General features: G+C 37.8%; 2 protein-coding genes across 6 annotated transcripts; both read left to right on the forward strand.

The window, feature by feature from the left end:
* Positions 1–6,846: 6,846 nt before the first annotated feature.
* Positions 6,847–11,022, forward strand: LOC122018982 (protein KINESIN LIGHT CHAIN-RELATED 1-like). Its single transcript, XM_042576484.1, has 3 exons — positions 6,847–7,692; positions 8,015–8,923; positions 10,532–11,022. Exons 1-3 carry the CDS (start codon positions 6,971–6,973, stop codon positions 10,764–10,766), a joined length of 1,866 nt encoding a protein of 621 aa, XP_042432418.1. The 5' UTR covers positions 6,847–6,970; the 3' UTR covers positions 10,767–11,022.
* Positions 11,023–12,993: 1,971 nt separating this feature from the next.
* Positions 12,994–23,594, forward strand: LOC122018588. Of its 5 annotated transcripts, none has more exons than XR_006121830.1 (6): positions 12,994–16,312; positions 16,422–17,029; positions 17,152–17,361; positions 20,176–20,447; positions 20,585–20,733; positions 23,312–23,594. XR_006121830.1 is itself a non-coding variant. In XM_042575954.1 (6 exons), exons 1-6 carry the CDS (start codon positions 13,174–13,176, stop codon positions 20,646–20,648), a joined length of 4,224 nt encoding a protein of 1,407 aa, XP_042431888.1. In that variant the 5' UTR covers positions 12,994–13,173; the 3' UTR covers positions 20,649–20,958. The 5 variants fall into 5 exon arrangements, 4 of the variants coding, with proteins under 4 accessions (XP_042431888.1, XP_042431889.1, XP_042431886.1 ...); XM_042575954.1 differs by lacking the exon at positions 23,312–23,594 and having other exon boundaries at positions 12,994–15,727; positions 15,797–16,312; positions 20,585–20,958; XM_042575955.1 differs by lacking the exon at positions 23,312–23,594 and having other exon boundaries at positions 12,994–13,455; positions 13,546–16,312; positions 20,585–20,958.
* Positions 23,595–23,639: the final 45 nt, after the last annotated feature.

The following is a 23,639-nucleotide window of genomic DNA, read 5'->3' on the forward strand; positions in this document are numbered from 1 at the left end:
GAGAACCAGATGAGAAGGAAGAGTGATTGACGACGCCTGAGTTGGTTGCAGTGATTCGACACAGGTGACAGTGATTCAGGACAGTGAGAAAGCAGAATAAGAAGAAGGAAGAAGACAGGTTTGCTAAGGTTCTGGAAAAACTCTCTGTCGATCAAGCAAGAGGCTGTGTTGAGCTCTTGGCTGAAGCTTCCTTCTGTCTTTGCATTTTTCACTTCGTGGCTGTAAGTTCATTTGCTCAATTCTTTAGCCACTGAACTCTATAAGTCATTGTGCTTTATTTTCAAATCTATTCTGTGATTTTTGTGGAGAGGTTACTCCACCGAGAAGGAGAAATACTTAGCCGAAGTTTGTCCGGGGTGTGATCTACCGAAAGATCAAGAGATCGTCCACCTTACGGACACGCCGAGGAGTAGGAGCAAGTTATCCCCGAACCTCGTATATACTTGTGTAAGCTGTGAGTTGGTTTTCTTTCCTTGCATCAGTTTTTGTTTTGTTTATTTCCGCTGTGCTAGCAAAGTTTTTGTGAGGAAATTGATTGAGTTTTTAGTGGAGGCTATTCACACCCCCCTCTCTAGCCATCCGAAGGTCCTAACAGGTATCACGTCAATGAATTTATGGTCACTAACTTGAGACAATAGAAGAATATTTTAACATGAAGTACTCTAGAGAAAGAAATGTTATTGGGCAATGTTTTGGATTGTTGATGGGACGTTGGAAAATCGTAGCTTCCCCTTCATTTTGTCCAATGCAAACCCAAGTTTTTATTATTATTGTTTGTTGTTTGCTATATAACTTGATCCATAAATTCATGAGGCGTGATCATCAAGAGTGTATAACTGGTAAAGATAAATAAAATGAAGATGATAAAAGTTATCACGAGAGTGAAAGAGAGTACATACGGACAATTATCCCAATTGATCAATGGATAATTTTTAGGAATAATTAGCACTTCAAATATTTAACAATTGGTAAAATGAGTTATTTGATATGGAATGACTATGATTGGTGTGATGCTTGCTTTTTATTTTTCTTCTGTATTTGCCTTTGTGAAAGCTTTTATACCTAATGTTATGCATTATATAGTGACTGTAGTCAATGTTTTAAGTATCATCAACTTTCTTTAAACATGATTTAATACTGTTTCACATTTAATAGGTCCTCTTCCTTTGACTTTGGTATGAAATAGGATGGAGAGTAATCTTGACAACCCTATGGGGAAGAAGGTTACATGCAAAAGAGGTAAAAATAAAATTTTCTTATCAGAAGAGAAAAGTTGGGCATTAGTAAGATATTTGCAAGATATGACAATCAATCTTCTTTGAAAAATCGATAGAGATTTCAAGAACAACTACATGACCGAGTTAAGAAGAATTATAATCCAAATGTTGCCAAACCTAACAAAATTTGTTACTCACATTGATTCTAGGATTAAAACCTTAAAGAAGACATTTCAGATTATCAATAAAATATTTAGGCAAAGTCATTGTATTTAGAATAATATCGAAAAGAAGATAATATGTAAAGAAACATACTATCTTGAATGGATTAAGGCACGTATAACTAATTTGTGTTTCCTTCTTTGTTCATTATACGATTTGGTCTTGTATTGCTCACTTTGATAAAAGTACTTGGAACATCATGTACTTTGGATTGTCAAGTGTTTGCATGTGTTGGCGATGTATTTTAAGCAATTATGTTATTAGGTGTACTTAATTTACTTATCTATTTTCATCTTGATATTGTGAGCTAGTTTATATATACTTTGTATTTATTCTTGATGCGGTGGTAAAAAAAGTCCACCAAGGACGAGTCAAAGGTGGAAAAAGTAGTCAATGTGGAGGATAAAGTCATGGTGGTCAAAGGCATGGAATGGTCGGGTTACCAAAGTTGGTCAGGCGGGTGACCACGGGTTGATCGGGGCTGAAAGATCTGATTGGGCATGCCACCCACTTAATGAAAGGTGGGCTCAGTATCATAGTACCACTCGGAGGCTCGTCCGACCGGATCATTCGTATGATCGGGCGATAAGCAGCGACCTGATAGCTAGACGACTAAAAAGAGGAGAATAGATGTTTGCAACTGTGACAACCCTATAGGGGCTAGTCTGATCGGACCGTCTGTCTAGTCGTACGAGGAACAACCTTCCGAGCCAAATGATCGTGGAAAAGAACAACCTAGAGCGATCGGACAGGGAATCCCGATCGAGCACTCCACCACTCGGCCAAACAGTGGGACCCCCTGCTTAGTTCATTGTATCCTTCTCGGAGTTGATGCAACTAACAACAAGGCATGACCAATAGGAAAATCGTACGATGGAAGTTTCTACTGTCATGTTAGAAATTTGCACATCCTATTAATGAATAGTGTTAAAGATACTTTCCCGGCCTGTCTTTTCATAGGAAAATGGGGAAATGTGCACGCACTTTGAGAAGTATGCACATACGCTACAGAGCTACTATATAAAGGGTCGGGGGTCCATGCACTGGTGGAGGTATGTTTTATTTTGCGATCATGCTTTTGTTGCTACAGTTTCTACTATTCTTCTACAAAAGTTCGATGATTAACTTGAGCGTCAGAGGGCCAATGCCGGGGACCCTTCCTTGGTTCGACACCGACATCCTTGGTTTTACAGGGCGGAACAGAGTCTTCATACGGTCAACCACCAAGCCGCATTCCCAGCCAGCTGTCTTCACCATTTTCGGATAGGATCAATTCCTATACCTCAATCTTGAGCATAAACTTTTGTGCTGATATTGGTTCATTATACCTTTGAATGTTATGTTCTTTTGTTAAAATTAATAAAAGTTGTTTGTGGGTTATAGTTTGATTTGGTATTGTTCAATTATCCAGAGGTGTTTTTTGTTTTCTGTTTTTTTTATAAGGTCACTCCAAAGCTAAAGGCCTATTCAATGTATCATTTCTTTAGTTTTTCATAGTTAGAAATGATATATGGCAAAACACAGCAACATGCCTTGTTACAAATTAAAAGAATGGTTGCACATCACCAAACAAATATTGATATTGATACCGATTTGTCCAAAATAGATGATAATACAACTACTGATAATGGATTTGAAGTTGATTCAATGTTAATTATAAATCAATAATCATTTGTTACATCTAAAGCATCTCACTTTAAGGAGAAAAAGAAATTATCCATAGGGTTGAAAAAGCTTCAAAGAAGGCCTGGAATGCAACTATGCAGAATATTCACTATGACTTCAAATTACTCGATGATCGAGTAGATGGTTTTATGCAAAATGTTAGCTCATACCTTGAGTATATATCAGCTTGGGTTTGGGCTAAATCTTTTAAAATGTCACATATTCTTGAGATGTTAGGTAAGCACTATTTTATTGAGAAGAACAAATATAAGACTACTCAAGTAATTTATGAAAATACTATGAAAATTAAGGGGGCGTTTGGTTTAGGGTAATAGGAGTGGGGAATGAGAATGAAAATCATTGATTCCTATTGTTAATGTTTGGATTATAGGAATAGGAATACAAATAAGGGAATGAATCCTTGAAATTGGGTAATAACTCATTCCCATGTACCTCCCCTTCAATGAGCCATTACCCTATTTTCATCAATCAAAATATTCCCTTATTCCAAAAATACCCTTGACTTAAAACTAAAATTTTCTCCATTAATATCAAATATCAAAATTTATTTATTTATTTATTCTTTCATATCACTTATCTTTCCTTATTCTCTCTCATCATTTTATCACACACTTTCTCTCTCCTTAATCTCTTCTATCACACTCTCTTTCCTCTTTTTTTCTCATTGCACTTTCTCTCTCATCATACTTTCTCTCTCCTCAATCTCTTCCATCGCACTCTCTTCCTTCTTTTTTTCCTTGTCACACTTTCTCTCTCATCATACTTTCTCTCTCCTCAATCTCTCTTATCACACTTCCTCCTTTTTTCCTCAACACACTTTCTCTCTCATCATATTTTCTCTCTTATCACACTTACTATTTTTTTCCTCAATACACTTTCTCTCTCATCATACTTTCTCTCTCCTCAATATCTCCTATCATATTCACTGTTCTCTTTTTCTCTCACCATACTTTCTCTCTCCTCATTTTTTCTCACTATATTTTCTCTCTCTTCATCCTCTCCTATTATACTTTCTCTCACATCATATTTTCTCTCATTATGCTCTCTCCAATCACACTTTTTTTTTTATTTTCTCTCATCACACTTTCTCTCTTCATTCTTTTTTATCACACTTTCTCTCTCATAATACTTTCTCTCTATCATTCTCTTTCATCATATTTTTCTCTCACATTCATCTTTCTCTCACATCTAATTGTTTCTCTTATTTTCCTTTAAGGGTAAAAAAGGAAACTTTGATTTATTCCGATAGAAGATATACAACTAACCAAACATTGCTTTTAAGAGTGATATCCATGCTCATACTCATTCTCATTCCACAATATAATGATTCTCATTCCGATTCCTATTCTAGGAAAGAACCAAACGCCCCCTAAGTTATTGTTCAGTTCAGATCCATTCGAAATAGAAGATTGTTCTCAGTTGCATGTAATTATAGATTCTGAATATATTATTTTTGAAAAATCTAGAAACATTTCTTCAACTTATCTTGTTTAGTATTCGAGTTTTGAATGATTGCTTAGTTACCATTCAATTAATTGAATGTTTTCTCTACTTTTAGAATGGTGGTGTATCTTTTGTTTAGGGTAAGACATTCAATAGAATTATAGTCCGTTGAAGAATTAGTATATTAACTAATGTCGTGTTTATTGATAATGATTTATTTTGGAGATGTGTTGTGTTCACTTGTGCTGTGATATATGGCTAATATGCCTATGAAATATATATGGCTATCATGCTTGAGATATATGACTCGATAGAAGTTTTTTTAAAACAACTTGTTCACCTTTTTTTTAAAAAATAAATAATAAAAATAATGAATAATAAATAATAAATAATAAACAATAATATATGTTTATTTTTTTATTTTTATTAAAAAGGTGCATTATTTATACTATGTTGATCATAAAGGAGCAATTGTTTCCTGTTTTCTTGTATTGTTTAATGGTAAAGATAAAATTGAAAATTTGACTGATTCCCATTACATACTTTCATTCGTACCAACTACCAAACAACATCAATCACATTAACATCTATTCCAATATTTATATCAAGCACTAACAATTCAGTCACTAATTTCCATGATTAATCCTTCAATTAAATCCATTATCATTTCGATTTCGATCGAGTAATTAATATCAAAAGCCCTTAATATTTATTATTATGACTTGTGAGTGTACTCTCTGTCCTTCATCCCTTCCTCTCAAGGATAAATATTAAAATTATCATTTTTTATTCTTTGGCTTAATCATCAAAATGTGGACTTCGAGACCAAAAAAACACAAGTAAAATGAATCCATTAATCATAATAAAACAAAATCCAACAGAAACGGGGATTCGTTTGCATCTCTAACAATAACAAACACACAAATCGGACCTCTTCCCCGTATTAATTCCCATAAGATATTAATTGCAAACAAAAGTAGTAGCTAGCCTTTACTAAATTAAATAACATTAATTATTGCTTTGCAAATTTATGCGGGCCCGATCCGTATTCAGGGCAAAAAATTGAATGTTGGTAGTAGCCCCTTCGCTTATCCAACATCCGGAGGCCCCATAGAAGCTATTGTTATGCGGTCATTTCAGTGAGATAACGACATATTTTCAATATTTTTATGTACTATTATTAAATATGGATATGAATAATGTTGGACAATTATTACGATGGAAAATATTTAAATCGCACCAAATTGTTTTTAAAAATACACAAACGGTTACCTTTTCGTCTTTTTCCTTTTTTTTTTCAATTACATATCTTCTGTTTGGGTAATTTCTTTAATTAGTATTTTTTTTCAAAAAAGAAAATCAGAATCATGCATGTCGAAAACAAATTAAAAGAAAACATTTTATTCTATTTTTTATTTTAAAAATAACTTTATAAAAATTCATTTGAATAATTGATACTCATGTTTGGTATTAAGGGAATTCGAAAATGAGATGGGTGAAAATTTAATTTGTAGAATTATTTGAAAAAAAATTGACAGGAAGATGACCAACGACGAAGGTAGGCCATTACAAATGATCGTGGGATTATTTTAATGCAATTATAATATTTTAATAAAAACTGTTATAATCGGACCAATATTAGTATAAAATTAACTAAAATTATTTAAACTACTAAAATTAGTACAATAATATTTTTTTAATAAAATAAAAAAAAGTTTAGAAAATGTTTTTTTAAACTATATTTATCTGTATTTAATTAGTTTTCATGATTATTTTCCAGTCGCACTCACACCCAGTGGGGTGGTGGGTCCGGGAGGAAAAGAAAAGTAGAAAACTCAGCCAGTAGGCTGCGTTTTTATTCAAGGTAGCTAGTTGGGTGAGTAATTTTGCAAACGGCAGAAATAGGCTCAGTCAGCATCTTTGCCATATAAATATGAAATATCCGAACACATGTGAGTGACTTGTCCTGTATGCCATTGGCTGTCGCTACGCGACCCAGGCAGAGAAGATAGTGGGTAAATCTTATTCTTATCTACCCAACCACCGTTATTATTATTCTTTTCTTCTACGCCAGTCCGCCAATCCGGTTGGCCTGGGCTCCACCCGGACCGGCCATCAATTGCCTTTTTTTACTTCTGTGTTTTTTTAATGCATTGGAACACTTTCGTTTCACCTTCTTCCTTTTATCTTTTACCTTTTTTACTTGACCGTAGGATCTTGATCTGACGGAAGGAGGTCGAGACCGGAAGAGAAGAGTGATATTTGTTTTGGCTCCTCTATCAACCCCAGAGGAGAGGGGGCGACGGCCAGATCTGTAATCCGCAATCCTTCTGCTGAATCGATTCCTTCTTCTTGTTCGGAGAAAACATAGTTTCCGTTCCTCCGACGCCGCCGCCGCCACGATGCCCGGCCTCGTCGCTCCTCCGGAAGTACCGCCTCCTCTCCGTGTCGACGTCCCCGACGGCGGAGACGCACGCGCCCAGATCCTCCTCCCCGCTGAAAACCAAGACCCTGGGAGGGAGCCCAGGGCGGCCTCGCCGGTTCCCAAGAAAACGCCGTCGCCGACGCCTTCCTCCGCCCGCGCTAGGTCCGTGGAGCGCGGCTCCTCTTCCGCTGGGAAGCGGAGGCTCTCTCTCGAGAGGCCAGGATCCGCCGCCGGCGCAGGGGCAAGGGATTTATTCCCTGCCGTGATCGATGAGACGGCGCTGGATAACCCGGATCTGGGGCCGTTCCTGCTGAAGCTGGCGCGGGGGGCGATTGCGTCCGGGGAGGGGCCGAGCAAGGCACTGGAGTACGCGTTGCGGGCGTCAAGGTCGCTGGAGCGATCCGGGGGAGAGGAGCGACGGCTGGAGCTGGCAATGAGCCTGCACGTTGCGTCGGCGATCTATAGCGGGCTGGGGCGGCACGAGGAGGCGGTGGCGGCGCTGGAGAGAGCGGTGGGGGCGACGGACCCGGCGCGGGGGCCTGACCACGCTCTCGCCGCCTTCTCCGGGTACATGCAACTGGGGGACACCCACGCCGTGGCCGGGCGGATGGAGCAGTCCATAGTGTGCTACACTAAGGGTCTCGAGATCCAGATGGAGGCGCTTGGGGAAGGCGACCCGAGGGTCGCCGAGACCTGCAGGTGAGTCTTCCGATACTAAACTTCCACAGTCACTTCTTCGTTTTTTCGAACATTCGTCGGCGTCGTTTCCACCCTGTCGCCGCCCCTCTCAAAATGATCTATCGGAAGGGTTTTGCCTTCATCAGTAGATGCCTTTGTCTGGCGTCATTTTGGCACGAGACGGTCTCTCCGCCGTTCTAACCTGACTCTGTGGCCGCTAGTGACTGAGAATATCATTGGATTTTACCTGCAAATATTTCGTTTCGATAAATTCACTTGCTAAAGTTCGAACCCCTTCCGACAAGCACAATGTTGATCGCTCGTCCATTGATCGCCATGTTAGGTACTTGGCAGAAGCCCATGTCCAAGCGATGCAGTTCGAGGAGGCCGAGAAGTTATGCCGCAAGACTCTTGAGATCCACCGCGAGCACAGCCCCCCGGCGTCCCTGGAGGAAGCCGCCGATCGCCGCCTAATGGCCCTCATCTGCGAGGCCAAAGGCGACTATGAAGCTTCCCTTGAGCACCTCGTCCTTGCTTCCATGGTCCTCATCGCCAACTCTCAGGATGTAGACGTTGCGGCTGTGGATGTTGGTATTGGCGACACCTACCTCGCCCTTGGCCGCTTTGACGAGGCCGTCTTCTCCTACCAGAAGGCCCTTACTGTCTTCAAGTCCACTAAGGGCGACAACCACCCGTCCGTCGCTGCCGTCCTCGCCCGCCTTGCAGATCTATACTTCAAGACAGGCAAGTTCCGTGAGTCCAAATCCTACTGCGAGAATGCGCTGAGGATCTACGCGAAGCCCGTGCCTGGGTCATCCAATGAGGATCTTGCTGGAGGGATGATGGAGATTGCTGCCATTTATGAGGCAATGAGTGAACCGGAGGATGCGCTGAAGCTGCTGCAGAAGGCGCTCAAACTTCTGGAGGATTCACCGGGGCAGTGGAGCACGGTGGCCGGGATAGAGGCCCAGATGGGTGTCATGTACTACATGGTTGGGAGATACGGGGAAGCAAGGAGCTCATTCGAAAGTGCCGTGTCCAAATTGAGGGCGAGCGGGGAGAGGAAATCTGCTTTCTTTGGAGTTTTGCTGAACCAGATGGGGCTATCGTGCGTTCAACTGTTTAAGATCGACGAGGCAGCTGCGCTATTCGAGGAAGCAAGGACAGTTCTTGAGCTGGAAAGCGGTATGTCTCACCCCGATACCCTTGGGGTGTATAGCAATCTCGCTGCAACTTATGATGCCATGGGAAGGTACGGCGATTTTTGTCTCCAATATCTAGTTTCAGTTGTTATTTATTCTCTCTTCATTCCTTAATTTAAATTCTTAGCGTAGTAGTTACATGCATAATATGAGTTTTCTTATAAGGTAGCATACGACGAGACAAATCATGATTTTGCTTTCTCTGCTGCAGCTTTAAATCTTGAATTACTGCCCAGAAGAATCTCGTTTTGTTTGCATATCACTCATTAGCATATTGTATATATTTGGTCTATATGCCATGTTGTCGGTCAAGGCTGAGCTATGCGTGGTCAAAGTAGAAATCTAAAAGGCATAAGTTGTCTTCTGAATTTACTCGATAGGTAAACTAGGATGGAAGGTCGTCTATCTCCGGGATTAATCAAGCAATCAGACATTTAGATTATTAAAAAAAATGTAAAAGTTTATTGTGCTAGTAGTTCCTTCTTACAGTTATTTGTAATTTTAGAAATAATGAATACAAAATAACCATTTCACTCAATTGAAAGTTAAAAGCAATAACTCTAAAGTTGAACCATCTTTCTAAGAAGTCTTCTGGTCGTTGGATCACACTTGTTTTTTTTTACAATCTAGATGTTCGGACTTTGCCCGACTAATCCTAGAGGAAGATGGCCTTCTCCTTAGTTTGTCTACTGGCTAAATCCAGAACATAATTTGTGGACAGTTAGAGGCCCATCTCAAAAACATTCATCCCTCTAATCCTCTTATTTGCTCCCTTAAGTATTTCACCACACTCGTTGTTGATAGGACCAGAGTCTTTAACTCCACTGATGTTAGCACAATCTGACTAGACAAAATGTAAGTTTGGCAAATCACTTTAAGGTCAAACTGTTAGGAAAGTGATCAGTTTCTATTTATGTAATGGATCAATGCACTTCTTCACACGAGACTAATGGGCATAAAGTCTCCAAGCTTCAACAACAAATGACAAAACAAAGTGGATCGCAAGAAATTTCTACAGCCACAATTTTTGTGCCAATGTTCCACTTTTCCAATTTTAAATTTTAGTTGCATAGCGTATAGCTTATTCAGAAGTCAGTTTCCAAACTCAGCCATCCTATGAAAAGTATAGTATTAGAGTGAAAAATGGTAAATTCTGACACAGTCAGAATTTGCCACTTAAAAATAAATCCTTTATGTTAACTTGTACAAAATAAGTAGATGAACGTGGGAGATTTGTAAATCTTAGTTTGCTCAGTTCTTCCTTGAAATTAGTAGGGTTAAGTGACTGGAGTAATCCATGCAATCAACCCTATAGACTGTATATCTTGTTGTGTATGTGATTGGTAAATTTTTTCCTATAATGTTTTAGCAATAAGAGAGGTACAAGTGAACGACAGATTCAGAACAATTTGGGGATTATATGTTATGATTTTAAACAGTTATTTAAAGATTTAATGGCTCTCTCTTGGTCTTATTTAACTGTAAGTATTCATGAGAAAACAGAGAATTTGTGCTCAAGACTAATGTTTATCATATTTATATAGTTGAGATTTTAATGCTTTATCTACTTTTTCAGAACCTACTAACTCCCACGATTTAGGAAATGATTCGTGTGATAAATCTGTAAATATTTCCTGGTTTTAATGTGCTGATGATAGGGTGGAAGAAGCAATTGAGATTCTGGAGAATGTGCTTAAGTTAAGGGAAGAGAAGCTTGGAACAGCAAACCCTGATGTCGATGATGAGAAGAAAAGGCTAACCGAGCTCTTAAAGGAAGCAGGCAGAACGAGGAACAGGAAACCAAAGTCCCTTGAGAACCTCTTAGTGACTAATTCACAAAGAATCAAAAAGGAGGTTACAAGGAGGTGGCCTGGCTTGGGTTTTAAAAGTTGAGACAGAGCAAAACCTTTCACTGCCTTCCTTTGTAATATAAAAATGCATCTGTAAAGAGTTCAGTATAGAAATTTGGTGATTTCTTGCTTCTGAGCCTTATAACTTTTTCCCTTTGTTTTCTTTCTCGTCTAATTCATTTGTAATCCTTGGATGATTTACTGTTTTATGTTTGGAATGTGTGAAAGTCTTGTTGTGAAAGAAGTCTGTTGTGTTGAACAAATAAATTCCTCTTTATAGATGTCATTTCCTCTTCTCATTTCCATCTTAATGCAATTGTTCATTTTGGCAGTGTTTAATTCTGAATGTCTCCTCTACTCCGAGTCGAGCCTCCGGTTTGAGCAGCAGCCGGCGGACCTCCTGCATCGACGAGCTCCAGGGGCGGACGGTCCGGGAGGAGTTGGAGGTCGGGGCGGAGATGGCGTCGGTGCAGGAGGGCGTGGCGGAGCCGTTCCTGTGGTCGGGCTCGGAGAGAGATGGAGGCTAAGGTGGCGGCGGTGGGGCGCGTCATGCGCAGGCAGGGCCGACGAGCTTCACCTGCGCACGCTGCGGGAGCTGGTTGGCATCCTGGAGCCGGTGCAGGCCTTCGATCTCCTCGTCGCTGCAGCGGACCTCGAGATCGGCGTGCGGGAAATCGGCCTGTAGCACGACGGCGAGTGAGTAGCGGCACCGAGTCCCACCAACACACGATCAGATTCTGATACGAAATTCGGCACCATCGCTCCTTTTCCTCAGTTGCCGCAAGGAACTTGCATAATAGATAAAGAGGTGAATCTTGAGCGCAACGGTGAGCTTGTGTTCATGGTCTTCGCAGACTTCGCTCTGGTCGGGATCTTGTGAGCTCGTAGTCAAACGAATTGACCAGAACGCTAAATAAGGTGAGTCAATGTGTTTAAATTTTTTTTACATATTTATCGAATTTATTTAAATTTTTTATTGAAAATGTTAATTATATTTAAACTTTTTAATACGAGTCTATTTAAAATTTAATTTTTTTATCGAACTCAACTAATAATAAATATTATTATTCTATTAAATATTTATTTAATATATAAAATTGAGTAAAAATTAAAACATCATTCCAAATTATGCAAATCGTCATAAGGGATGTTTCTTTTTAAAAATAAAATTAAAAGGACTTTCTATCAAATTTTTAAATAAAAAAATACTCTTTCTTTCAATGTTATTGCGGAAATTACTCAATAGCTACCGGAACATAGCTCATAAATTATTACAACACAGAAAAGTTGACTATTTCATTTTAATCTAAATTATTATAGATAAAATAATATTATATCAAAATATTATTAAATTTATCAAAATCTTAATTGAAATAATTGTCAAATAGTTATAGGAGGTATTCAGATAGTTGTTATATAAATATAGTTGAACCTTAAAATTTTAAACTCTAAATTATAAATTCCCGTTATAATAATTAGTTTCTATAACATCACATGTAGCACCTAATGAGTAATTGTTATAATATGAAAAAATAGATTTTCAATTTAATCAAAATTACTATATATAAAATGTTATTATATGAAAATATTTTTTACAAATTTGGATAAAATTTTTTGAACTTCATTCAAATAATTTTAAATCTATCAAAATCACTTTAAACAGTTGTAGCTATTTAGCTAACTGCTATATAGTTGTAATTAAATTCTAAATTTTAAATATTATTATATTAAATTATTATTTATTAATTTAATCAAAATTATTTAAACATCATTAAAATTATTTTAAAATAATTGTTAATACAATACTACAAAAATATTGTGTTAGATGTTATATTATAGTAGTTACGATCTTATAAAAATTTTTCATTAATGACACTGATGTCCTATAATTATCTTCCTAATAACGAAAATTAGTTCGCAATACACCTAACATCACAGTTAGGAATTAACCCATGGATGAAAATCATAGTCCTTAGCCTGAGGGCAAAAGTAATGATATTTTTAATTTAAATCTATGAGGGAGTCGAGTTAATTTAATGATTTTTATTAATGAATGCTCATGTCTTTTAATTTTTTTTCTTATAAAATTTATATATATTTTTTCATTAAATATCATAAAAATTCCAATTATTTACAAAAGACTCCCTATTTTCTTTAGGCTTAAGCGAAAATATAAGAACGATCAATTGTCGCAAAATTTTTGCTCTTATGGGCGAATAAAAGAATGATAACTTGAAAATTGAATATGAATGATCAAATTCATTGAAAATGTGGTTTGACACGACCCAATCTGATCGCCCCATCTTCGCCCTAATCCGGGTGATTTATGTCGGGGTTTTAACATCTCCTCCGCCGGCGCTCCCGTTGCCGCCCTCCGCAATCCGTCGATCCGTTCATGCGCAGTCTTCCCTCACCAGGACAACTCCCACAAGGCCTGGAAGCCTCCTCCCATGGATGCCTCCGCCGCGGTATGGCTCAAAGGTACCAACTTTTTCTGCAGACTCTCTTCCTCCAGGTCAGTTCCTTCCGTATCGGCTCCGTTGAAGAAGAATCAGCTGACAGAAGGCGGAAGCTCTTCCGTTCTTTTCCGAAAATTCCCATCTTGGAGCTGCCCGTGCATTGCTAGGAACAGCAGTGGTGGAATTCTGAAAATTTCAGCACGACTACAACGGCCGTTGAGGCAGCGGCGCAACACGCTGAGGGATAAGCTTCTTCCTTCTCCTGTAGAGCAGGTGCGTAGAGTTCCTGACTCTCTGGATTCAGTTACTGATTTGGAGCTGTCCGAGGATGGCAAACATCAAGCGGAGGGATTTTGCACACAGATGGATGCTGAGGGCAAGAATGAAGTGAGCAAAGAACTATGCTTCGAGGGTGGGAGTTTGCCAGAAACTAAATCTGCTTTGCAGGATAAATTGGAGAATTGGGTTGACCAGTACAAGGTGGATTCAGAGTTTTGGGGAGTAGGGGCCGGTCATATATTTACGATTTATCTAGATTCGGATAAGAAGGTTGTTAATGTCTTTGTGAATGAGGATGAAATCATTAAAAGAAGCAGAGTCCATGCATGGTCTCTTGAAGAGAAGGATGAGTTGGAGGAGTCTACTGTTACAAATTCTAAGATTTTTCGTGCAAATCTTATTGCTAGAATGATAGAGAGTGGAGAGTATGCACTTCCCAAAAATAGTTCAGTGGTTAAGTTTATTCCACATGAAAAGAAATCATCTTTTTCTGAAGGTCTTCGTTCAGTCTCTCTTCAGGTTCAGCCAATTTTGAAGATGTTTCCTAATAGGGCTTTCACATTGTTATGTGGTTTCTGCGTTCTGTGGGCTACAATGAAGTTGTTTGTGCAGAATGAGCAAGTAGAATTGTCTAGGGAAGAGGCGGAAATGCTGAGGAGAAAGATAAAGCTTCGGATGGAGAGGGAGGATATAGAGAAGGGGAGCGTCAAAGTTCTTGATGATACACCTGAGTTGCCTGTGTTCAATAGGCCACAGTTGGATCAGAATGAACTAATGAAGAGCATTATCGAAGCAAAAACATCATCAGAGAAATCATTCATGATAAATTCATCTAGTGACTTATATGTCCAAACTCCTGATTTTAATGAGAAAGTAAAAGAAATTAGAGAAATGGCAAGGAGGATAAGAGAACAAGAGCAGCAGGATATTTCTGAACCAGAAACTTCTAAGAAAATCGACGTTGATTCTGTGTCACGAAATGATTATAAATCACGTCTTGTTAATACGAAGAATGTTGTTTTAGAAATTGAATCTAATGGCGAAGCTTCAAATGTTGATATAACTTACATGAAGAATCCACATATGCATCAAGATACTGGCATTGAGTTTCATGTGGATAGAAAGACCAAGGACTTGTCTGGAAATAATAGTCCTGAACATTTAAGCAGTACTAGCTATCAAGAATCATCAAGTTCACTACAAGATAATGATAACAGAATTAACAATGACGATGACCGCCAGAAGGAAGCAATAAGATATTCAAGCGGAGCTCGATCAAATAATGTTGACACCAAAAACATAGAGAATGCCTTGCATAGTTCTGCTGCTGAAGAGAGAATAAACAGTAGTAACTCAACTGAAGTTTGCACTAGAAGTGGATCTGAAAATAAACCAAGAATCATAACATCAGTTAAGGAAGCTAGGGAATACCTTGCCAAAAGAGATGTTGTGCTATATGATATGTTACAGTCTGACAAAGAAGTGCAAGATGGGGGGCAATCAGCCGGAGTTAGTTCATTGAATCACTTGTATAAGGATAAAGGTATGAATAACGAAAGTCCTGGAACCAGTGAAGACCTTAATTTGGTTGAAACATCAGAAAATTTCCATGTTGATTCATGCAAGGATCTCTATGATGATGGCTCTATTACTGCTCCTATTCTTAAAAGACCTACTGTAGATAATTTTTCCATAAATAAAGGAAATGTGAATGATGCTATGAAAAGTAAGGTAACTATGGATATGGAGAATTACAAAATGAGAGGGGGAATTTTTGATGGTTTGTCTGATGATACTGATCAACTGTTTGTCACAGACAGCAGTGTTAGTGGATCTTTTGAACCTTTTGATTCTAAGACTGGTGTCAAATTGAATTCGAGAGAGATGTTTATTGAGGCTGTAAACAGTGTTGATTTGCAAACTGATTCAAGCACTCCAGAAATAAGGGATCTGAGTGAGGAACAAAAAGTTGTGGAGGATCAGAGGGATGGATGCACTTTGAATGACAAATTAAAATTAGAATACCCTGCAACCAGTACTTATGAGGTGAAGACATTGAGTACGAATCCTCTTAAAGATGATAAACTAGGTCAACCCCAAGAGCTAGTTGGTCTGAAGGACATGAACAAGTTTACTGAAGAGACACAGCGGCTTCAGTTTGAATTTAACGAGTCAGAAATTCCAGTTGATAAATCTGCTCTAGTTACAGAAAGTAAGGTGGTGGGAACATCCAAGTTTGATCAAGATGAAAGTTCTACTCTATCAGGTTTTGACCCTTCTTTGCAGTCCATTACAGAAACACTGGATACTAATCTTAAATTTGGTGATATGTTAGGAGAATTAGAACCACCACAGTCTGCTACCAATGCTTTTGATGTTTCAACTAAAGGTCAGAACACCAGTAGTCCAAGAAATTCAAGTACTAATTCTAGTGAGATTGGCTTTGCTGATGAAGGAAAACAACTAAATGCTGGAAGGAGTTGGATTGAAGAGAACTTTCAGGAATTGGAGCCAGTGATTGCTAAAATAAGGACTGGCTTCAAGGAAAATTACATGATAGCGAAAGAGAATATGCAACAGCAACCAAATTTGAGTGCCCAAATTAGTGAACTGAGGTTGACAGACATTGACAATGAACTTGAATGGATGAATGATGAAAGGTTGCATCGAATTGTATTTCAGGTTCGAGACAATGAACTGGCAGGTAAGGATCCTTTTGATTCTATGGATGCTGAAGATAAGATTCTCTTCTTCAAGGGATTAGAAAGCAAAGTTGAAAAGGTGAATGGAGAGCTTTTACGTGCCCATGAATGGGTACACTCCAGAATTGAAAACCTAGATTATGGAGCAGGTGTTTATATCCATTTCTTGTAATTCCATGTCATGTAATCTAAACTTTATTAAGTTCAGATAAATATTGTGGATTTATTGTATTTCTATTTTTCTGTTTCCTTAATCAGATGGTATCAGCTTGAATGATCCACTGGAAAAAATAATTCCCCGCTGGAAAGCCCCTCCAGTTGACAGAAATCCTGAATTTCTTAGATATCAAAAACCAATCTTTACTAAGGAGGATGCCGCAGAAATCAAGCTTCAAAAAACAGAAAATTTGCCAAATTCTGAGGGCGTTTCCAGTTCTTCAGTCGATGGCATCAGAAGGTTGTCACTAGATGCATCTTCCATGAAATCTAAATCAGTAATTGAGAGCAGTGATGGTAATATAAGACCAGGAAAAAAGAATGGAAAAGAACATTGGCAACATACCAAGAAATGGTCACAAGGTTTCCTTGAAGTTTATAATGCAGAGAAAGATCCGGACATTAAAGCCATTATGAGAGAGATGGGAAAGGATTTGGACAGATGGATCACTGAGAAAGATACTCAAGATATGGCTGACTTGATGAAAAAGATGCCCACAAGAAGGCGTAGGTACATTGAAAAGAAATTGGAGAAGGTTAAACGGGAAGTTGAAATGTTCGGTGTACCAGCAGTTGTCAGCAAATACAGAGAATATGCTGAAGAAAAAGAAGAAGATTACTTATGGTGGCTAGATCTTCCATGTGTTCTGGTAAATGATTATTTGACCTTGTTAGTTTCATAGAATTCATAAGCTATTCGTCTAGTCATTTTGATTTTACTGTCATTGCCAGGTGCTTACTATTTATTTCTGATTCAAATTACTGTCTACAGTGCCTTGAACTCTATACTATTGAAGAAGGTGTTCCAAAAGTGGGATTTTATTCACTCGAAATGGCAGCGGATCTTGAACTGAACCCGAAGCAATATCATGTGATTGCTTTTGAGGATGCGGGAGACTCTAAGAACTTCTGCTATATTTTACAGGCACACATGGATATGCTTGGAAGTGGTAAAGCTTTTGTTGTTGCTCGGCCTCCAAAGGTAGCAAAATTTCTAGTATCTGTATTTAACCATGTTTTTTTGTAATTTCACTTATTTTGTAGTTGATTTTATAAAATTGTTCTGACATTCTTTTTCTTATGAGCACACTATATATGATGTTTTGTGCAAAAATATTATTAAAGTTGAATGACTAATCATGAACCAATTATTTATATTCTTAATACTCCTCCAAGTGTAGGTGGGTGACAGAGGATAATCACACAACTTTATTTCAAGCAATTGAATCTTGAGTGTCACCATGAACCCGTTGCGCCACCTTCATAATAATGGGCTCGCCTCCTTTAAATCTGCTATGTTGCCAATCCATGGTCCAACCTGACGTCAACCCAACTATTTCCTATCTCTAGGTGATGGTATGGCCTGAGCATGCAGCAACATCTCATAGTGTGAAGACAAATTCCAAAGCTTATAATTAGACCTTTGGAATAACAAATGGGATCTTCACCTGCTGTCATAAATAGTGGTAGTAGATAGTGACGCCCCATTATAACCCTCCTCAGCCATCCTAATCTCCCTATATAAGACCTACTCCAGTGCCTTAATCAAGGTCTACCTATGTTATACGAGACCTTAACAGATTAGTGCACTAGGTAAGGGGAACACAGTGGATGTGGAATTTTGGAGAGAAGGACCACATCGATCAGTGAACTCGGAGTGGTTATTTCATATCGAGCCATTAACCTCAAAGGAACAGTTGACAAGGCAACTTTGGATCTGCATGAATTCACAACTCTGATTGATGAACAACATGGTGGAAAGAGGCTCAAGGCATGGCCAGCTATAGGTTAGAAGAGGAGTTCGAGGTACCCAGTAGGGTATGGCCCACTCCGCTTTGGAGGGATGAGACAAACATCTTCCTGACCTGCCACTCTGAACCCAGTAGAGTGGAGGCATTGGCTGCAGCGAACTTACTCATATGGGATCTAGGAGAAGCCTATCTCGAAGAAATCCAAGTACTTGGTATGTACACGTATGATGGGAACTTTGACTTGACCGAACATGTGGGTGCATACAAGGATGCTCATGTATGGGATGACCAACACAAGTAATGTGCTTGGTCTTCCCTACTATGTTATGAGAAAGGACACATAAGTGGTTCAGTTGCACCTACTCATGGGCCTGATTGTCAAATTCGACAAGCTGACCTGCAGCTTTGAAGTGTACTTTATATAGTTGGCGGAAAGGACACAATGCTAAGAGCCTCATGGAGTCCATGCAAGGTAGTGGCTAGTTCCTTACCAGGTTTGTGAATAGATTTTGTAGAAGCTACTTGACAGCTGGACAACTTAAATTTTAAAGTGCTAATGGGATTCTTGAAGTTTTCCATCCAATCGTCCCAGTTCATTTGTGAAGAGATTTATAGTCTCGTGGTGCCTTGTGGAAGAAGCCAGGACAAGATAAACAGTGCACGGCTCAAGTGGCACACCACTTAGTTTTGAGCAATGGAAGCTCAATGCATATCCCACCATGACCCTGTTCTGTCGCCTTTGTAATAGTGGCCTGCCTCCTTCAAACTCACCACGTCATCAATTTGTGGCCCAACCTGACATAGTTGATGTCTGTCTCATGGTTAATGTCATGGCTCGGACACATGGCAACATCTGATAATGTGAACGCAAATTTCAAGCGCAATACATAAGGCCTTGGGATCAAGAAACGAGATCTTTGCCTGCCAACCTTGAATAATGGCAGTAGAGAGAGATACCGTATTGCAATCCTTCTTGGCCAAGCCTCTTTCCTGATCTTCTCTAGCATGACAATCCTACATAAGAGCTGGTGTGTAAATTGGAAGATCTATCTAGCTGTTATGAGAGACCTTAATACTGAGTTTACATTACTTTGATAGGTAAGATTTGAACATTGAACTTTGATGCTGATACATGTGAAACTTTATTTATCAATTATGTATCTCAATAGCTCAAACTACTATTAAAGGGTCTAATTAAATACTTCTTTTCTCAATACCTATAAAGAGAATTGTCTACCTCTTGGTGCTGGCACGAATGAACCAAAATTGGAGTCTCATGAACTGTATGCATAGACCCTAATTTTCTTTTTTTTTTTTTCAGAAAATAAGCTTCGTCTGCTGCTGTTTGTGATGGGAAACAAGTGCAGTTCCTATAGGCAACCTCAAATTGAGATGCACTACTTTCTATTTTTTGTTTATGAGAACTTGGAAGATGATGCACAGTTCTTGACTTCCTAATCCCCAAAAATGACATCTCATTCTGGGATAGGCTCTATGTTCTTAAATTTTATATGCTTTCTTGTGTTTAGACTCATATGCATGGAAAATTGTCTGTCAAGAAATCGTAGGTTACTGAGAACCCAGTGCAACATCCTATGTTGAATGTGTTGATCATGTTTGGGTGATTGTGAGAAATGTTTAAGACTGCAAGTTGCTAGTTTTGAATATTTTGTACCAAATATAACTGAAAGATGGAGTCGAAGCTTTCCGTCTGCCTGACTTGCTCCTGTCTTGTGGGCATTAGAATTGCTCCATTAGTGCTTGTTAGCACCAAAGCACTTTTAGTACATCACTAATAGCAAACTTACATAAATCATCTTCTCCCTGCTACTCCTGTCTGGAGACCATTGGACTGAGTTCCTCACTATGAAAATTTTAAATCAATTTTAAGAGCCTTGTTCAAATGATCTGATCAGCTTAAGAGGTCTTGTTGTTGTGATATAAATTGATAGCCAAATTTACAGTGCGTTTTCTTCCCAGTGATTCTTCTGTAACCATGCTTAGAAGTATTGATGTCACTTATGAAACTGATAAATTCATTGCAGGATGCTTTTAGAGAAGCCAAAGCCAATGGATTTAGTGTCACCGTTATTAGAAATGGCCAGATCAAGCTTAACGTGGACCAGACACTGGAAGAAGTAGAGGAAGAAATAACAGAGATCGGAAGCAAGTTTTATCATGATAAGATCATGCATGAGCGATCAGTTGATGTAAACACATTAATGAAGGGGGTTGCTGCTGCTGAAAAATCCACCAAGAAACGAAGTATAAACACATTAACGAAGGGTGTTGCTGCTGCTGAAAAATCCACCAAGAGGTATTCCCTTCCCCAATTGATGCTTACTCTTAGCTTGAATATCGTTACCGCTATACAATACCGCCTTGCATTGCAATGGAGTTTTGGCAGAGATCGTGAACTTTTTTTTTCTCAAGTTGGTTTCTTTCTTCTGCTAGCAGACGGTCAACAAAAACACGCAAGAAGACTAGAAAACATGCAAATCCTGCCGAGTCATCATGATTGGTAGAAGGCGCAAGCGTGTGCAGAATGCTCTTGTTCTTAAATCCCGACTGAAAGTGCATCCATAGATATACTTATGTTGAATGTAAGCATTTTTATTTCCCATTCCTTCACTTTCTTGCCCTTTTCGATCTATCCATTGAGTAAACGTTAGCGTCTAGGTTTGTTCAATTTCCATTGTTTTTACCACCCTGCATGCTACTTAGTTGAAATTTACCAGTTTGCTCTTAAGAGAGAACTACTCTAAATAGATATTAAATTTTGTTAACAATTGAATTTGCTGAAACAAGGATGAGCTCTCTTTTATACAGTTTCTTCTTCGTTTTAGTCATCTTTTTCACAGTTTCTTTGTTATCCTTTTCTCTTATTGCGCCTTTCGATTAGTAAGAAATAGTTGTATCTTTATCTTCACTTTTGATTGAGGAATCGAGTTTCTTTTACTTATCTTTGGAGCATCGATTTTATTGACTCCCTTATTGGTCACTCATGATCGTTTGAGTAATTGAGCATTGATTTATCGACTTCTCTATTTTGTACTCCTTCATGAGCTGGGGACGCTCTCTGCAGCCTCACCACTCGGTTTTGGAAATGTAGTTTTCAGTAGAAGTTCGAATGCCGTATCGTAAGTGAGATTAAGTTTTTCGCATAGCATGGCTTAACAAAGCGGGCGAGGAGCTCATTAATCATTATTATGAGGCGAATCAGGCCTATGGAATGCAATAATCTACTTATAGGGCATGCAAGATTGTTCCATTTTAACATAACGTCCACAACATGACGCAATAATTTAATCTTAGTTGCCATGGGACAATGGTGTAGCGGGAGGTGCCTTTTTAATTTCATCTAAAGATGGGGTCTCAATTTCGTTGAATGAATGAATGAATTTTTCTTAATAGGTGGCCAATCTAAGAATGCTGGGTAATAGGTCGTTCGTTGTGAATGCTTTCTGATTTATTTTGATAGTCGGTGGAAAATTTTCGTAGGATCGAGCCAGTTATTCTTAAAATTAATCGGCGTAAGTTAGATATTTAGAATAAATTTAAAAATAATAATAATTTCATCTTAGTTGCCCCAAGGGTAATGGTGCAATGATAGGATGTTTTCTCAGTTTTTCAGATATTTAAGGATCGAGTCTCAACTTGTGAATTAACGGAAGAATTTTTTTTAATGAGTGGTTAATCTAAGAACGTTGTGTCGATGGGTTATCCATTGCGAGCGTTTCTCGATTTATTATGATGGCTAGTAAGAAATTTTCGTGAGACTGAACTGATCGCTTTCAAGATTAGTCGGCGTAATTATTATTATGATTATTATTAGTTGACACTAATTATCTAAGTTACGCTGACTAATTTTGAAGGTGAATAGTTCTAAATAATAGTAACATGTATAGTTCTAAATAATGATAACCTGTGCCGAATAATAATAATAATAATAATAATAATAATAATAATAATAATAATAATAATAATAATTTCATCTTAATTTTGAAAAATTACATTTACAATTCTAAATTGAAGCTTCTAATGGATCAAAGCTATTACTTGAATCATCTGAGTGAACGATTTTTTGGATTTTTTTTAAACTAAATATCATCTTCGTTTACTAAAAAAAAAGTTATGCTCCATAATTTTATGGTAGTTGTTATTGTGGTAACTATGATTCTAACTATTTCAATTATTAAAGTAAATTAAAAAAATGATCCAATTTAATTAAAATTATTTCAACTTATTAAAATTACTTTGATTAAAATGAGTAATTATGATCATAATTACTTTGTAGCAATTATAATCATAATGAAATTATAACAAATAAAGCATTATAATTATAATTTTTTTATCACTTTGATTAAAATTACTCAAATTTAATTAAAATCACGCATAGTCAAAATCATTTTAACATGATCACAACTACGACTGTAGTTGTTAACTTAAGTTTTAAAAAATTTAACTAAGTTGTTAAATAGCTTTCTTGGAGAAAAGGTAAAATCATCACCTTTAGCAATCTCTCTGATTCTGCTCTGAAATATTAAAAAGCTGTATACTTGTGCTCTATCTGTTATAATTTTGATTAAATTAAAATAATTTCGCTTAATGTTAAAGCATCTATATCTCATAGTTACTAGGATGTTACAATAAAAGATATAATAAGATGTTCAGAGATTTATAATTTTAAAAATAAAAAAAATTATTTCATTCTTATATCTAAATCAAAATTTGCGACATTCAAAAGTTTACTATATAGTTATATCAGCTACGGATTCATAGTAGTTGTAGTAGCTATGCAACTGTAACTGCGCTACAACATGAAAAAGATGATAGTTGTATCAGCTACAAAACAACGTGAAAAATAATTATAGTTATAATAGTTACGAAAATGTTGTTGTTATAATTGTGTAGGAGGCAATGCATGTGTCGGAAGATAGATATGATATATGCATACTGCATTAGTGGGATAGATGTGTAATTTTATAAATTCTGACGAGGCACTACTAAGGTAAAAAATTATAAAAAAAACAAATGACGGAGAACTGCTATAGTGAAATCGTGCCCTCGTCGCACAAGAATAAAAGTCCAAGGATTTCCATACTGATGTAACTCCTTATTTTATGCACCAACTGATCGCCTTAAATTCTAGTAACACTAACCATCTAGATCTACATACAGATGATGGTGATGCTGCCGGCAGCAGCCGAAGCCATGGCAGAGCTCGGGAGGAACACTAACACTCACACAAGATGGATGCCTGTCTGCAACCAAGTTTGCATTGTTTTTAACAGTCTTACGATTGTGCTTTAGGACATTCAGATGCTGTTTGGGGTCCTAAACTTCCATGATCCTTACAACACTAATGGGAAAATTTGCATCTTACAGGCACAGCAACTGATACTAGTGCACGAGGGCACTTAAGATTAAAATGATGGCAAACTTGGAAATTTCATATGCATATGGAAGAAAGAATTTTTTTCAAAGAGCAAGAACAAGTACTGAGAAA

Source organism: Zingiber officinale, chromosome 9A (genome assembly GCF_018446385.1).
Source record: "Zingiber officinale cultivar Zhangliang chromosome 9A, Zo_v1.1, whole genome shotgun sequence".
Lineage (NCBI taxonomy): Eukaryota > Viridiplantae > Streptophyta > Magnoliopsida > Zingiberales > Zingiberaceae > Zingiber > Zingiber officinale.